Genomic DNA, 15,920 nt, shown 5'->3' with positions numbered 1-15,920 from the left:
GAGACAGAGTCTTGCTCTGTCCCCCATGCTGGAATGCAATGGCATGATCTCAGCTCATTGCCCACCTCTGCCTCTTAGGTTCAAGCGATTCTCCTGCCTCAGCCTCCCGAGTAGCTGGGACTACAGACACGCACCACCACATCTGGGTAGTTTTTGTATTTTTAGTGAAGACGGGGCTTCACCATGTTGATCAGGCTGGTCTTGAACTCCTGACCTCAGGTGATCCACCTGCGTCAGCCTCCGTAAATGCTTGGATTATAGGCGTGATCCACTGTTCCCGGCCAGTTTTCCAGAATGCTAAGTTTTGCTTAAAAGCTCAGATTTTATCATGGCAACACATATTCTCAATCGCTTTTTTGAGATGGAGTTTCACTCTTGCCCAGGCTGGAGTGCAGTGGTGCTATCTTGACTCACTGTGACCTCTACCTGCTGGTTTCAAGTGATTCGCCTGCTTCAGCCTCCTGAGTAGCTGGGATTACAGGCTCGTGCCACCACACTCAGCTAATTTTTTGTATTTTTAGTGGAGATAGGGTTTCACCATGTTGACCAGGCTAGTCTGGATCTCCTTACCTCAGATGATCGGCCTGCCTCAGCCTTCTAAAATGCTAGCATTACAGGCGTGAACCACCGCGCCTGGCCTCTCAATTGTTTTTCTTGAAGTGACAGGTTCACATCATTGATTTTCAATGCAGTGTCTGTCAGATAGTCATAATTTGCCTGTCAGTCAGTCCTTCTTTTTTTGTACCATTAGTGTAAATGTCATCATAGTGAAAATGACAAATAGCATGATGTTATGAAAATAGTTTTGACTTCATGGAACCACTGTAGGAAATCACTAATCTAGAAACAATGTTACTGTAAAACTACATTATTCAAAGAGCCATGTTGGAGACTCATATTACCTGATTTGCATTGCAACCCTGTATTAAACAAAACCATATGGTATTGTCTAAGGATAGACATTTAGACCAATAAAACAAAATAGAGGATTCACAGATAGACCCCACCCCCCTTCCCACACATGATCAGTTATTTTTGTTTTGTTTTTTTGTTAAATATGCAAAGGTAATTTAATGGCAAAAAATGGTCTATTCAGTAAAGGGTGGCGGAAGAATTAGATGTCCATATAAAGTAAAATGAGCCTGGTTGGGCACGGCGGCTCATGTCTGTAATCCCAAGTACTTTGGGAGGCCAAGGTGGGTGGATCACCTGAGGTCAGGAGTTCGAGACCAGGCTGGCTAACATGGTGAAACCCCGTCTCTACTAAAAATACAAAAAAATTAGCTGGGTATGGTGGCAGGCACCTGTAATCCCAGCTACTTGGGTGACTGAGGCAGGAGAATGACTTGAACCTGGGAGGCGGAGATTGCAGTAAGCTGAGATTGTGCCACTGCGCTCCAGCCTGGGCAATGGAGCAAGACGCAGTCTCAAAAAAAAAAAGCATTTACCCCTACCTCACATTATATGTAGTTACCTCAACATGGATGAAACCTTTAAAAATAGAACTGACACTATGAACTGGCTAAAAGAAAACATAGAAGAAGATCTTTACAATCTAAGTATAGGCAAAGAGTTTTTAGGATTCTTTCTAAATGAAAAAAAAATTGGTAAAATTGATTTCATCAAAATTTAAAACTTCTATTCTTCATAGATACCTTTATGACCATACTGTGAGGAAATGAATATACTGGGAAAAACTGCTAACAAAACATATAAATTCCATAAACTAGCTATAATACAACCCAGTTTTTAAAATGAGCAAGACATCTGAATAGAGCATCTTCTCGCAAGTTATATGAATGACCAGTAAGAAGTGTAAAAATTGCAATGTCATCAGTTATCAAAGAAATGTAACTTGAAACCACAGTGAGGTGTACCATCCACCAGAATATAATTAAAATTAAAACTAAAGTTAAAATCATTAACAGCAAGTATTGGCAAAGAAATGGAACAACTGAAACTCTTCTGCACTTCTGGTCAGAGTACAAAATGGTACAGCTGCTTTGGAATACAGTTAGTAGTTTCTTGTAAAATGACCTATACTTTGACCCAACAATTCCATTTTGTCTAATAACTTATGCTATAACTAAGCATAAATACTAAGAGAAAAGATTTTAGCCTCCTCTGTCTGCCTTAATGTTCCTACATATATTCCAGTCCAGTCTTAGACTTTTCGTTTATGCAAGTTGAGCATTGATTAGCAGTTATAGTCTGTGTTGTGTGTCTTTTCCCAGGAGATGCTGCTGAGCAGTCTTGGTTCACTTTGTTTTTATATTTTCTTCTTTTTTTAGTCTTTCCTCATGCCATCTTATCTAAGAGACTTTGTTTTTAGATCTTAGGTTCTCTGCGGTGGCGGGACCGGTTTTGGACTGTAGCCGACACAGTAAAAGTAGATGCCCCAGGTCTGGCCCTTCTTGCACTCCATTGGCACTGGGTTTTAAAACATCTGGTCCACCAGATCCCCCAACTTCTGATGAATTATGAAGACAAGTAAGATTCATATTTAGAGTAATAATGTCAATGATTACAGACAGATGATGTTAAGGATAAGATTTGGAACCAAAACTGCTTCTTCTTGCTTTATTTTGGTTTATTCCCTTGGCATATTGGTAAATGTACAATTAAAAAAAAAAGGAAGGAAAATATTAATGGCTTCTCTTACTGTCTAGCATTTCCCCCTTTCTTTATTTCCCCTCTGCCCTTGTTCTCCTTTAGATACTACAAAGAAGTTCAGACTGTCTCAGAACATATTCAGAATTGTCTGGGGAGCCAGACTGGTGGCTTCGCTGGTGTAAAGAAGTTGCAGAAGTTCCTGGGACGACCGTTTCCTTTTAAGGTATACCTGGAAGCATTTAGTAAATAAAAAGAAATTGACTACTTCTTCTGAAGTCCTTCTGGAACTTGGGAACTGACCCTGTATAAGATTAATCCTTGTCTTCAAAGCCTAACTCTTACAGTTTTCCCTTGGCATCTGGGGGTGATTGGTTCCAGGATTCTCCTTGGATACAGACATCCAGGAAAGCCCAAGACTCTTATATAAAATGGCGTTGCGTGTGTATATAACTTATGTACACTTTATATTATCTCTGAATTACAGTAACTCATACAATGTAAATGCTGTGTAAATAGTGATTATACTGGATTGCTTAGGTAATAATGACAAGATAAAAAAGTCCTTACGTGTTCAGTACAGACGCAACCATCCATTTTTCCCCCTGAAGGTTTTTTTTTTTTTTGAGACGGAGTCTCGCTCTGCTGCCCAGGCTGTAGTGCAGTGGCGCGATCTCGGCTCACTGCATGCTCCGCCTCCCGGGTTCACGCCACTCTCCTGCCTCAGCCTTCCGAGTAGCTGGGACCACAGGCGCCCGCCACCACGACTGGCTAATTTTTTGTATTTTTTTTTTTAGTAGAGATGGGGTTTCACCGTGTTAGTCAAGATGGTAGTCAGGATGGTCTTGATCTCCTGACCTCCTGATCTGCGCACCTTGGCCTCCCAGAGTGCTGGGATTACAGACGTGAACCACCGCACCCCGCCTCCCCCTGAATATTTTTGACCCACGATTGGTTGAATTGATGCGGAACCTGCAGATAACAAGAGGGCAGGCTCTATCCCATGAATCCTGTTTAGTAATTTGCTACATATTATCATCTTACTTATTCCTGAGACCCTTAAGGCTGGGTAGACAGTTAACTTTATTACTACTGTAAAATCTCTTGACAGCAACAGGAATAAACAAGTCCTTTGTTTTCTGGAAACATTAAGAATATATCATAAGTTTATTCTGAGACCTGTATAGGCTACTAAAGAAAACCACATTTGTGTTCTATAGTATGCTCTTGTGGGTTTTGTTGTTTCAGGACAAGCTGGTGGTGGAGTGTTTTTCACAACTGAAGGTCCTTAACAAAGTCCTTGCCATCAGGGAGCAGATGCCTGCCCTTGGGGAGAATGGATGGCAGGAAGACCTTAATCGTCTCCAAGTGGTTGCTTCTCAATGGACATTAAAGAAAAGTCTCCTGCAAGCCTGGGGATTGATCCTCAGAGCTAATATTTTGGAAGATGTCAACCTAGGTAAAATATTCTAGCACTTGGCTAGCTGACAGATGCTCTGAAAATATCCTCTTGCTGGTAGCTAATAAGTTTTCCCTTAGATTTTTCTTTTCTGGGTAATGTGAGGGGTAAAGTATATATACCTTTAAATAAGTGTCAGGCATAGGGCTACACTTCACATATATTTTTAATTCCATCAGTAGAATCATGTGGGTATTAATACCATTTCACAGATGAGAATCTCAAAGCTCAGGTTAAGGAACTTAACTCTGGTTAGCTGAAGTTAAGCTTGCAGTCACCTAGCAGGTTGTTGAGAATCTAGAGGCTGTACTCTTGACCACTGTGCTGTAATACAACATTTGTCTCTTTGTCCAGATGAGTTGAAGAATTTTGTGCATGCTCACTGTTTAGAACTGAAAGCCAAAGGACTCTCACTTGGTTTTCTGGAGAAAAAGCATGGTGAAGCTTCCTCCCTGTCCCATCCAGACTTGACCTCTGTAATCCACCTCACCAGGAGTGTTCAATTGTGGCCTGCAATGGAGTACCTGGCTATGCTTTGGCAGTACAAAGTGACAGCTGATTTTATGGCACAAGCTTGTCTCAGAAGGTAAACCATGCGGGAACTTTTTTTCTTGATTATTCTGTGTATCCTATACCCATAAACAAACTACAGACTTGATGGGGACGGTTGCTGAAGCAGAGGGAAGTGATTTGCCATTTTGGAAAGCCAAAATTTATTGAAGGTTTTTTACTAGTTTTGATTCTACTTTAAAAGTCACTGGGAAGTTTATCAGTAGAGTTGTTCATTTTTAGATAAATGTACTGTAAGTTTTATGTTACACTTTCCCTAATGTAGCAGCTTTCCAGCAGTTCATTCATAGTCCATACTCCACCCTCTCCCTCTTTATTTTTGGAACAGATGCAGCAAAAATCAACAACCCCAGATAAATGAGGAGATAAGTCATCTCATCTCATTTTGTCTTTATCACACACCAGTTGCACCTCAAGAGCTTCGAGATCTGTGGTCCTTGCTGCATCATCAGAAGGTAAAAATCACAATGAGACATAAGCCTCCTTTACACTGAGTTGATTAGATTTTCTGTGACAAACTGGTTGCACAACATTTTATTTATTCTCAAAATTCCATGTTGGAAACCTCAGGTTTTTTTGAATTGCCTCTTAAAGGGAAGAATTTTAAATATTCTTTCGTAGTAATTATGAGGGTATATTACAACTCTTACCACAGGAGTATTCATTTGGTTTCCATTTAACTGAGATGAAAATATTTGCTTCTTAAAATTTCCCAATTGCTCAAAAATATATTGTGAGAGTATTTTCTGCTCTTCCTCCCTAATAAATTGAATGTGAATACTGGTACACTCTGGTTAATAGAATTTCATTAGTACAGCTTTAAATAAAACTGTAAACATGTCACATTCCTTGACCAAGATGACCGGGGTGGCAGAGAAACAGAAAATGTGGATTATTATTTTTAAACTTATGATAGTTTTAGATGGGTCTTAGAAGAAAGAGGACCTAATAACTTGATTTATGGAGTCTTTCTCAAATATTCTCTCTCACCTAATTATTCCTTTATTTCTAGGTGTCTTCTGAAGAAATTACATCTTTGTGGTCCGAGTTATTTAATTCCATGTTTATGTCTTTCTGGAACAGTACTGTGACCACAAATCCAGAGTACTGGCTAATGTGGAACCCTTTGCCTGGTATGCAGCAGAGGGAGGCACCCAAGTCTGCTTTGGACTCCACATTGAAGGTTTGTTGGTCTAATAAAAAATGTTTGATAGTGGCAAAAGAGTTTCTGAATGGATCTATCAATAAACATTTATTCCTAGCATAGAGTAGTAACTAAATAGTTGATTACAACACTTTATTTTCTGCAGGATGTTAAATAAGTGTACTGTCAGTAAAAGTATACCGTGTTAAATAATTTGTGAAATTCTGAGATAAGTCAAAAAAGGTTTTATTGAAAAAGTCTGTATTTTTTCAAATTAAAACATTTTCCCTCTGTAAAAACATTTAAACAGTACAGATATATGTATATATAATATATAATTCACTAGAAATATCCACTCTGCTCTATATCCTTCTGTTTATATATATTTTTATATTAAATACATATGTAAACAAAAATAAGTACACATATATGTAATAGAAACGTGTCATTCCAGCTTATTTTTAAAAGTTATTCCATTGTATCAATGTGCTTGAATTTATTTTAATCACTTATTGATAAAATGTTAAGTTTCTTGCATTTTCTCCCTCTTCCTATAATAAGCATGCCACATTGACTCCTAGTATATGTCTTTGTTCACTTGTTGGAGCATTTCTGTGCATAAGTTATTAGAATTAGAATTGAATCCTTGGTCACAGTGTCTACACGTTAAAAACACAATTATGGTTATTATTAGACTGGAGATGTGGTTTTTGCTTTTCACTTTTTTAAATATGTGAAGAGCCAGTGAAAAGGGAAGTCCTGAAGTCCTAGATGACCACAGTGAGGTTAAGTTTCCTTTAACATAGAGATGAGGACCTGTTCTTCATCTGCTTGCCACACTAGGTGTTATAAACATTTCCAGTTGTTTCTGTCATAGAGTTAAAAAGAACTCATTTGCACTTCTTTGTTAAGTGTGAAAATTTAACATATTTTCACATGTTTATTGATCCCCTTTAGTTCTTCTCTGAATTTTCCAGTAATACTCGTGCTTTTTTTTTAAAAAAAAAATTGTGTTTGTCGGCCGCTGTAGCTCACACCTGTAATCCCAGCACTTTGGGAGGCTGAGGCGGGTGGATCATTTGAGGTTGGAGTTCAAGACCAGCCTGGCCAACATGGTGAAACCCTGTCTCTACTGAAAACAAAAATTAGCTGGGCAGTAGTGGTGTGCGCCTGAATCCCAGCTACTTGGGAGGCTGAGGCAGGAGAATTGCTTGGGCCTGGGAGGCGGAGGTGGCAGTGAGCCGAGATCGCGCCATTGCCCTCCAGTCTGGGTGACAGAGTGAGACCCTGTCTCAAAAAAAAAAAAAAAGGGTTGTTCAGCATTAGTTTATTATTGAAGATCTTTTTATATATTATGGATATTAAGCCTTTGCCCAATATAGGTTGGAAGTATATTTCTAGTTTTCTGTCGTCTCTCAAGTTTGTTTTCTTATATGTCACAAGTTTTATAATTTTTTCCCTCCAAATATGCCAGTCCCTTCTGCTTACTGACTTTAGTGTCATGCTTTTAAAAAATGTCTTGCTTCATCACCTCAAGAGTTCAAAACTATTTTCCATTATTTTCTCCTATATTTTTATTTTATGTTAAAATCTATTTCATCTGTATATGTTATTTTATGATATAGGGATGCAAATTTTTTCTTTTATGCAAACAGATCCAAAAGCGATTTGATAACACCATTTTCACTAATTCATCCTTTCCACTCTCATGTGAAATGCCTTATTGCCCCAAATGTTTTTGGATTTACTTGAACTCTATTCCATTCTTTTGCACTATCAGAATGGATTTGTTATAAAACACCTCTCAAAGCCTTTAGTGATAAACTTTGGATCCCTGAGGGTTGTATGGCATTATAGAGAGTTGACTATCACACACATTTGGCTGTCACCCTTTGACAACCCTTTGCTGTGGACAACTATTACTGTGTCCCATTTAACAGTCTAAGGACACAGACAGTCTAAGGACATTTTGTCCCTGGCTCTTAAATTTGTCTCTCACTCCTTTCCTTGCACCCTGAGTTGGCTCTCATCCACCTGCAGTGTGTCTCTTTCCCTTCTGCAAGAATGTTCTCCCTGATTCCCAGGTTTGCAGGCTTTCCTCATGCATTGCTAAAGCATCCATTGCCTATTTCCTAAAGCATGGAGTCCACTTTCATTTAAGGTATACTAACCCATTCTGTCCTTCTAGTCCAATCTCTGAGTGATGCTTTCCTGTTCCAAGCAACCTGAACTGTCTCTTTCTTTCCTCTCAGGTTCCCTAATGCTGCTTCTGGAAATTGTCTTAGTTAATTTCTAAAAGTTATTGACTCTTTTCTTGTTCTTTAGGGCCCTGGCAATCTCAATAGACCCATATTCTCTAAGTGCTGCTTTGAAATCTTAACCAGCAGCTGGAGAGCAAGTCCCTGGGATGTGAGTGGCCTCCCCATCCTGTCCTCCTCTCACGTGACCCTAGGAGAGTGGGTTGAGAGAACCCAGCAGCTCCAGGACATCAGTTCGATGCTTTGGACTAACATGGCTATCTCTTCAGTAGCAGAATTCAGGTATTCCCTCGTCCTGGAAAGCAGACTGTAAAGTTCCTGTCTTTTCTCCAGAGCATGGAGCAAAGACCCAGTGAGAACTTCCTTCTGTAGTGGCTATTTCTGGTGTTTGAAGTGAGGGTATTTTCTGCCTGAATCAGCATGTTTTCAGGCTACCATGAGCTGGCTGGTTCGTCTGTCAGTTTTAAGCGTATTGTGATCAAGAGGGTGAACTTAGTAAACCAAATAAGACCATGTGAGAACAGAAATTCACCTCCACATATTGATGCTGCGTTCTGTGGTTATCATTTCTTGAGAGAATTATGGTGTATGAAAAGGAATGCTTTTTGATACATTGCAAACCTTTCACTGCTTTCTTATTGTCCCCACAGACGCACGGATTCCCAACTCCAGGGGCAGGTGCTGTTCCGGCACCTGGCAGGCCTAGTAGAGCTGCTACCAGAGTCCCGGCGGCAGGAGTACATGCAGAACTGTGAGCAGCTGCTGCTTGGGAGCAGCCAGGCCTTCCAGCATGTGGGCCAGACACTTGGGGACCTGGCTGGTCAGGAGGCGCTGCCCAAGGAACTGATCTGCCAATTGCTCACCTCCCTGCACCACCTTTTTGGTGAAGGGGAGAGTAAGAGGAGCCTGCCTGAGCCAGCCCAGCGTGGGAGCCTCTGGGTGAGCCTTGGCTTGCTCCAAATTCAGACATGGCTTCCCCAGGCACGCTTTGACCCTGCGGTGAAGAGGGAGTACAAGCTCAATTATGCCAAGGAAGAGGTATGGAAGGCAAGAGTTTGGAGCATGGGCTCCTTCACTGACGTGCTGGGTTTGCTTATTGTATTACTCCTTTTATTCCCTCTTGGGTGCTCAGATCATCAGAAGCATGATATTGCATAAGCTGCCTTGTGACTTCCCACGAGTCTGTTTGAGAGACTGTATTTTCCCCTTTGAGAGTTCCCCTGACTATACTCAGGCTCTGGGAGGAGCCCTTCCTAAGGTTCTGAGGTCTGTGCCAATAGGTGCAATGGGCAGAAGGCAGGTAGAAAACCCGAGCCATTGTCAGAAATAGTGGCATCTCTCACTGTCTCTGGACTCTCTCTACCTGAGCTCCATTTTGGGTATTTGGGTTTTTGTTTCGGTTTGTTTGTTTGTTTGTTTTTGAAACGGAGCCTGGCTTTGTCGTCCAGGCAGGAGTGCAGTGGCACGATCTCGGCTCACTGTAACCTTCGCCTCCTGGGTTCAAGCAATTCTCTGCTTCAGCCTTCCGAGTAGCTGGGATTACAAGAACCTGCCACCACGCCTGGCTAATTTTTGTATTTTTAGTAGGGACGAGGTTTCACCATCTTGGCCAGGCTGGTCTTGAACTCCTGACCTCAAGTGATCCACCCGCCTTGGCCTCCCAAAGTGGTGGGATTACAGGCGTGAGCCACCATGCCTGTGCTCTGTGAGAGACACTTTGTGCTCTTGTGAAATCTGAGGAGGTTCTACGAGGTCTTGGGAAGCTAATCATCAAGTGCTCAGGAGGAAAGGAGCTGGATTTGGATATTTCTTTAGATAGAATATAGTATCCCTGTGTCCTAGGAATTTTGAACTTATTGGTGCTTGCTATCCAAAACTCAAGAATCAAGTAGAGGCTAGATGTGGTGGCCTCACCCTGTAATCGCAGCACTTTGAGGGGCTGAAGTGGGAGGAGCACTTGAGCCCAGGAGTTCGAGACTAACTGGGCAACAACATAGTAAGATCCCTGTCTACAAAAAAAGCAAAACAAAAAAAGCTGGGTGTGGTGGCATGTGTTTGTAGTACCAGCTACTCCCGAGGCTAAAGCAGGATGATCACTTGAGCCTGGGTGGTGGGGGGTCAAGGGTTTGGTGAGCCATGATTGCACCACTGCACTCCATCTGGGCTACAGGCTGAGAACCTGTCTTAAAAAAGAATCAAGTTGATTTGGGTAATGTGGTATCTCTTGCTATTTGAAGTTTTGAACCAAGTTCAGGAACTAAATACATTAAGATAATGGTACGTTAGTACATATTTTGAAGAAGGAAAATTATATTAGTTGGAGTGAAGGCTAAGCTCTTATAGCAGAGAGACTGAAAAATTCAGTGGTGTAAATAAGATTGTTTCTTTCCCCTCACAACTCTGATGTGAATGGTCTAGATTAATGGAGCAGAGCCACCTCTCCTTGGGTCATTCAGGAACCCAGATTCCTTCCATCTTGTTCCTCTACATGTCCCCAGAACATTGTCCTCATGTGCATGGTCATAGCTGGGACACAGTTGACTAGTTTCTCTCTTTTCCATTAGTTACACCAACTGCAGTGTGAATGGAAGACCCGGAACCTGTCATCCCAGCTGCAGACTGGAAGAGACCTGGAAGATGAAGTCGTTGTCAGCTACTCTCATCCTCACGTCAGGTAACACAGCAAAGTGATTATTTGTTTCGGGGATTATTGACTGTCCTTTTGATGGAGTTGACCTTTGCAATGTAATTATGGTGTGAGTAGAAGTGATAATACACACCTCTAAACTACATTAGTAATTAGATCCCAAAGCCTTGTTTATAGTCAGGAAAAATAGATGCCTTGTGAAAGGAGGGGAGGGGGGCTATTCAAGGCGTGTGTTCGCATGGGACTAAGATGTTTGAAGCCAAAACTTAGTCTCAGCATAGAAGAAGTGGGGTGTGATGGTATGCACTGTATTTCTCTGCTATTCTTGGCTATAGGTCTGTTATTAGGAAATACGATACAGGTTGGGGATTCCTTATCCAAAATGCCTAGGACCAGAAGTGTTTTGGATTTGGGGTTTGTTTTTTTCTTCAGATTTTAGAATATTTATACCAGTTGAGCATGCCAGGTCTGAAAATCTGGAATCCAAAATATTCTAATGAGCATTTTCTTTAAGTGTCATATTGACTGGCAGTCAAAAAGTTGGGCGCATTTTGGATATTTGGATTTGGGATGCTCAGCCTGTATAGTCTAGTAGGTTCTGAGTTCCAGTCCTACTCCTGACCTTTGGTTTTAGACGTTGGGTAGATCACTTAATGCCTTACATCTCAGTGTCCCATATCAGCATAAGAAGAATAATTGTAGTTATCTACTCCAGTGAGTCATGATGAGGCGTCAGTAAGATATGCATCTGAGCACCAGCAACATACATGACACAGTAACTGCTATGTAAATGTTATCCATTTTCATTAACTGTCGGTATTATTATCACAACTGAGATGATATTGCAAATACTATTTAGCAGCAGCTGATATTTCTTCCTTCTGTTTTCCTAGCTGAGGATCCAATCTAGATTTGCTGCTCTTCTTCTGACATAATTTGCATATTGTGTTAATTTCACTTTAGGCTGCTGCGCCAAAGGATGGATCGGCTGGATAATTTAACCTGTCACCTGTTGAAGAAACAGGCCTTCAGACCCCAGCTGCCTGCTTACGAGTCCCTGGTGCAGGAGATCCACCACTACGTCACTAGTATCGCCAAGGCCCCTGCCGTTCAGGATCTGCTCACACGGCTCCTGCAGGCCCTCCACCTGGATGGGCCACGGTCTGCCCAAGTAGCCCACAGCCTTCTAAAGGAGGAGGCCTCTTGGCAGCAGTCACACCACCAGTTCCGGAAGCGGCTGGCAGAGGAGTATACCTTCTATCCAGATGCCGTGAGCCCACTGCAGGCATCCATATTGCAGTTACAACATGGCATGAGGCTGGTGGCCTATGAGCTCCACACCTCACTCTACAGCAGTATGGTTGGTGCAGACAGGCTGGGGACCCTGGCCACAGCCTTGCTGGCTTTCCCATCGGTGGGCCCCACCTTCCCCACTTACTATGCTCATGCAGACACTTTGTGCTCTGTGAAATCTGAGGAGGTTCTACGAGGCCTTGGGAAGCTAATCATCAAGTGCTCAGGAGGAAAGGAGCTGGAAGGCAAGGGCCAGAAAGCCTGTCCCACTCGGGAGCAGCTGCTGATGAATGCTCTCCTTTACCTGCGCTCCCATGTGTTATGCAAAGGAGAGTTGGACCAGAGGGCCCTGCAGCTCTTCAGACATGTGTGTCAGGTGAGCCATCTCTGGGAGGCCTGCCCTGCCCTCCCTCCTGCAGAGAGTCAGGTTCATAGCAGGGCAGCCTGCAGGACATTAGCATGCCTAGTAGATGCACAGGTAGTGTCGTTGGGGCGTGGGCATTCTGTGTTCTGTTCCTTCTTTTTCTCTGTTTACCTATCGTGTTTGGGGACCTTTGCCTCTCAATTTTTAAGAGATTAAAAAAAAAAAATGAGAGCACCCTTTTTTATACACTACACATGTTTTCTCCCAGTTTGTCAGTTGTCTTTTGATTTTGTTGATGGTAATTTTGCCAGATACTTACGTCAACTTGCATTAAGATGTTCCCTTATTAATAAAAGTAATTTGTTCTCATTGTATGCAATTAAGAGAATACTAAAATTTCTCATGATCCTACCACTTAAAGCGGTATAAATGGTGCTAACATATCAGGTATCCCATTCCAGGCTTGCTTGTGTGTGTGTATATATATTAATATTTACCTGTAGCTGTATGTCTATGACACTCTAAATTTTTAAAAATTTGTTCCAGTGGCTTACAAATTTTTTTTTTTTAGTAGCAGCAGCTTTTAAAAAATACAAATCTTAGCATAATTGACAGAAAAAAAGAGTTGCTCCAGTTGAGGTAGATTCTAATCCCCCGCCGAGCCCCTGAGACATGTCCTTAAATTGCCACAAAATGTACAACAAACCACTAATAAAGTTTATTCTATTTGATAACTCTATTTGGTTTAAAAAACTTCATGTATAGTGATTATTTTTCTGTTATTCTGTATTCTTCACCTGCTTCATATTTAGTGACTGCCAAGTATTCTATTGTATGTTTATGCCACAAGTAATTTAACTATTTTCCTATCATTGAACATTTACATTTGTATATACTTTTTAATACTTTTTACTATTTTGCCCCGCCCCCCCCCCCAAAATTAAAAAAAAAACCCAATGCCACAGTAAATAGTCTCACAGCTATATATTTGGATACAAATTTTAGAGCTCAGGATTGCTGGGACAAAGACTAAACACACTTCTTAGGCTTTACATGCAAATTACCTTCCTAGATGGTGGGTGCTTATTTCCTCAACCTCAGCAGTACTGGATGGTTCTTTAATTTACAGTTTTTGCCAGTTTAAAGATCTAAAATCTTAGAAGTGGTAGGGAATTTCAGAAGTGTCTGGTAAGACACATTCCAGTTTTGCCTGATTGGTGCCCTTTGACCACCCAGTCCCTAGTCTAAGTGTTTCTTTTCTGAACCCCTTGGCCAGCTCCTTGGGGTGCCACCCAAGTGCTGTCTGAACCACAGCCCTTTCATGGCCAACCCTGAGTCGGTCCTTGTTACAAAGCACCTTTATCTCTTGACAGGAAGTTCCCATTAGCTGTACTGTGGCAAGTTTTACACCTTCAAAATTACAATGATACAGCAGGGGGAATTTAGGAAACTGGTTGCTGAGGCTACACACTTGGAAAACAAAACCCATTTGCTCTTTATTACATGGAATTTAGTTCTTGGATGTTGGCTTTTATTTGTTTTTGAGTCATGATACTTTCATTTTCACAAGAAATTAATAGCAAATCTTCCCTTTGTGAGTGCCTCAGCAAGGAAAGCTCAGCTTCTGTCTATGTGACTTTCAGGAAATCATCAATGAGTGGGATGAGCAGGAACGCATAGCCCAAGAGAAGGCTGAGCAGGAAAGCAGCCTATATAGATACAGGAGCAGGAATTCTAGGACAACCCTGAGCGAAGAAGAGGAGGAAGAACGGGAGTTCAGAAAACAGTTCCCCCTGCATGAAAAGGTAGGACAGTGGTGGCAGGGTTTGTTTTGGAATGAATTCCCTTGATGCCATATACATTCCCTCTGATGGCTTTCTCTCTCTCTCTCTTTCTGTCTCTCTATATGTATGTATTTTAGAGACTGGGTCTTGCTCTGTCTCCTAGGCTGGAGTACAGTGGTGCAATCATAGCTCACTGCAGCCTGAAACTCCTGGGCTCAAACAATCCTCCCAAGTAGCTATGACTGCATGCGCATGCTACCACACCCTGCCAGTTTTTATATTTTTTACAGAGACAGGGTCTCAGTATTTCGCCCAGGCTGTCTCAAACTCCTGACCTCAAGTGATCCTCCCGCCTCGGCCTCCCAAAGCACAGGGATTACAGGTGTGAGCCACTGTGCCCAGCCTGTAGTCTTTTAAAATATATTTTAATACATATATTAGTCCTATGTCATTTTCTCAATCATTCTTATGTTTTTTTCTTTCTTCCTTTTAGTCTGATTAGAAGTAGATTCTGATTTTTAAAAGTTCAATTGCTCTAATGCTATTTATAGGACTTTGCAGATATTTTGGTACAGCCAACGTTAGAGGAGAACAAAGGAACTTCAGATGGGCAAGAAGAGGAAGCAGCCACAAATCCAGCTCTCCTCTCCCAGAATTCAATGCAGGCGGTAATGCTGATACACCAGCAGTTATGTCTCAACTTTGCTCGATCCCTCTGGTATCAACAGACTCTGCCGCCACATGAAGCAAAGCATTACCTCAGCCTGTTTCTGTCTTGCTATCAGACTGGGGCATCACTTGTGACACACTTCTACCCCCTGATGGGTATAGTACTTTACTTTTGTTATGCAGTTGGGAAATCAAAGCAAATGCAAATAGATGCTGTTGCTACTTCTGTAACAATCACACTCACGAATTTCCTGTTTTCGCATAATTCCTTATTGGAGTTTCCTTGGCTTAAAGAACTTAAGCTGATTCAAGAAAATTGATTTAGGATTCTGTAATAAGATGGATTTTCATGAGTGTACAAATGGGTCAAGAAAAAGATGGATTTTTATTGTTTCAATCCTTTGGGGGAAGGGATTAATAAGGATAAGAGAGTGTGTGTGTGTGTGTGTGTTTTCCTTAGCATTATTTCTGCTTTCTGTCAAATAGCGTTAGTGCTTTTCAAATGAAATAATATATACCTGGGAGCAACCAGTCTCGTGGAATATGGTTTAATAGTTGGTTCAGTGCAGTTTCCTACGTGATTTCATGGCATTATTTCATACAAGTAGGAAGGAGGCTTTAAGTTTCCTTTCTGTTTCCCTAGAATAGGTATAAAAACTGGGAATTTGGATGCAGTGAATTAACCCCTACACCATTTTGTTTATACCTAGGCAGTTTCTGACTTCCTTTGTGTATTCTAGAAACTTGAGAGCTTCAGGTAGCTACCATGGTATTAGGATTACAGTTCTCTAGGCCGGTATTGCTTTGGGGGAGAATAGCATTCATCAGTCCCCAATTAGTTCATTGTTGCTGATTATTTATTTATTTATTTTTTTGAGACAGAGTCTTGCTCTGTTGCTCAGGCTGGAGTGCAGTGGCACAATCTCAGCTCACTGCAACCTCTGCCTCCCAGGTTCAAGCAATTCTTGTGCCTCAGCTTCCCAAGAAATTGGGATTACAGGCACAAGCCTGTCTGGTTAATGTTTGTATTTTCAGTAGAAATGAGGTTTCACCATGTTGGCCAGGATGGTCTCAAACTCCTGGCCTCAAGCAATCTACCTGTCTCGGCCTCCCAAAGTGCTA

General features: G+C 41.6%; 1 protein-coding gene across 2 annotated transcripts in view; it reads left to right on the top strand.

Moving 5' to 3' along the window:
• MDN1 (midasin AAA ATPase 1) overlaps nt 1-15,920 on the top strand; it is a 184,501-nt gene that overhangs the window by 121,989 nt on the left and 46,592 nt on the right. For both annotated transcript variants that reach the window (XM_031667313.1, XM_031667312.1), the window contains exons 54-65: nt 2,333-2,490; nt 2,716-2,836; nt 3,859-4,069; nt 4,424-4,655; nt 4,968-5,094; nt 5,652-5,822; nt 8,109-8,323; nt 8,692-9,079; nt 10,606-10,715; nt 11,652-12,357; nt 13,989-14,150; nt 14,681-14,954. In XM_031667313.1, the coding sequence (XP_031523173.1) occupies nt 2,333-2,490; nt 2,716-2,836; nt 3,859-4,069; nt 4,424-4,655; nt 4,968-5,094; nt 5,652-5,822; nt 8,109-8,323; nt 8,692-9,079; nt 10,606-10,715; nt 11,652-12,357; nt 13,989-14,150; nt 14,681-14,954 (2,875 nt within the window). The remainder of the gene's footprint in view (nt 1-2,332; nt 2,491-2,715; nt 2,837-3,858; nt 4,070-4,423; nt 4,656-4,967; nt 5,095-5,651; nt 5,823-8,108; nt 8,324-8,691; nt 9,080-10,605; nt 10,716-11,651; nt 12,358-13,988; nt 14,151-14,680; nt 14,955-15,920) is intronic.

Source organism: Papio anubis, chromosome 6 (assembly GCF_008728515.1).
Source record: "Papio anubis isolate 15944 chromosome 6, Panubis1.0, whole genome shotgun sequence".
NCBI lineage: Eukaryota > Metazoa > Chordata > Mammalia > Primates > Cercopithecidae > Papio > Papio anubis.
This window is presented reverse-complemented; position numbering and strand designations above follow the sequence as displayed.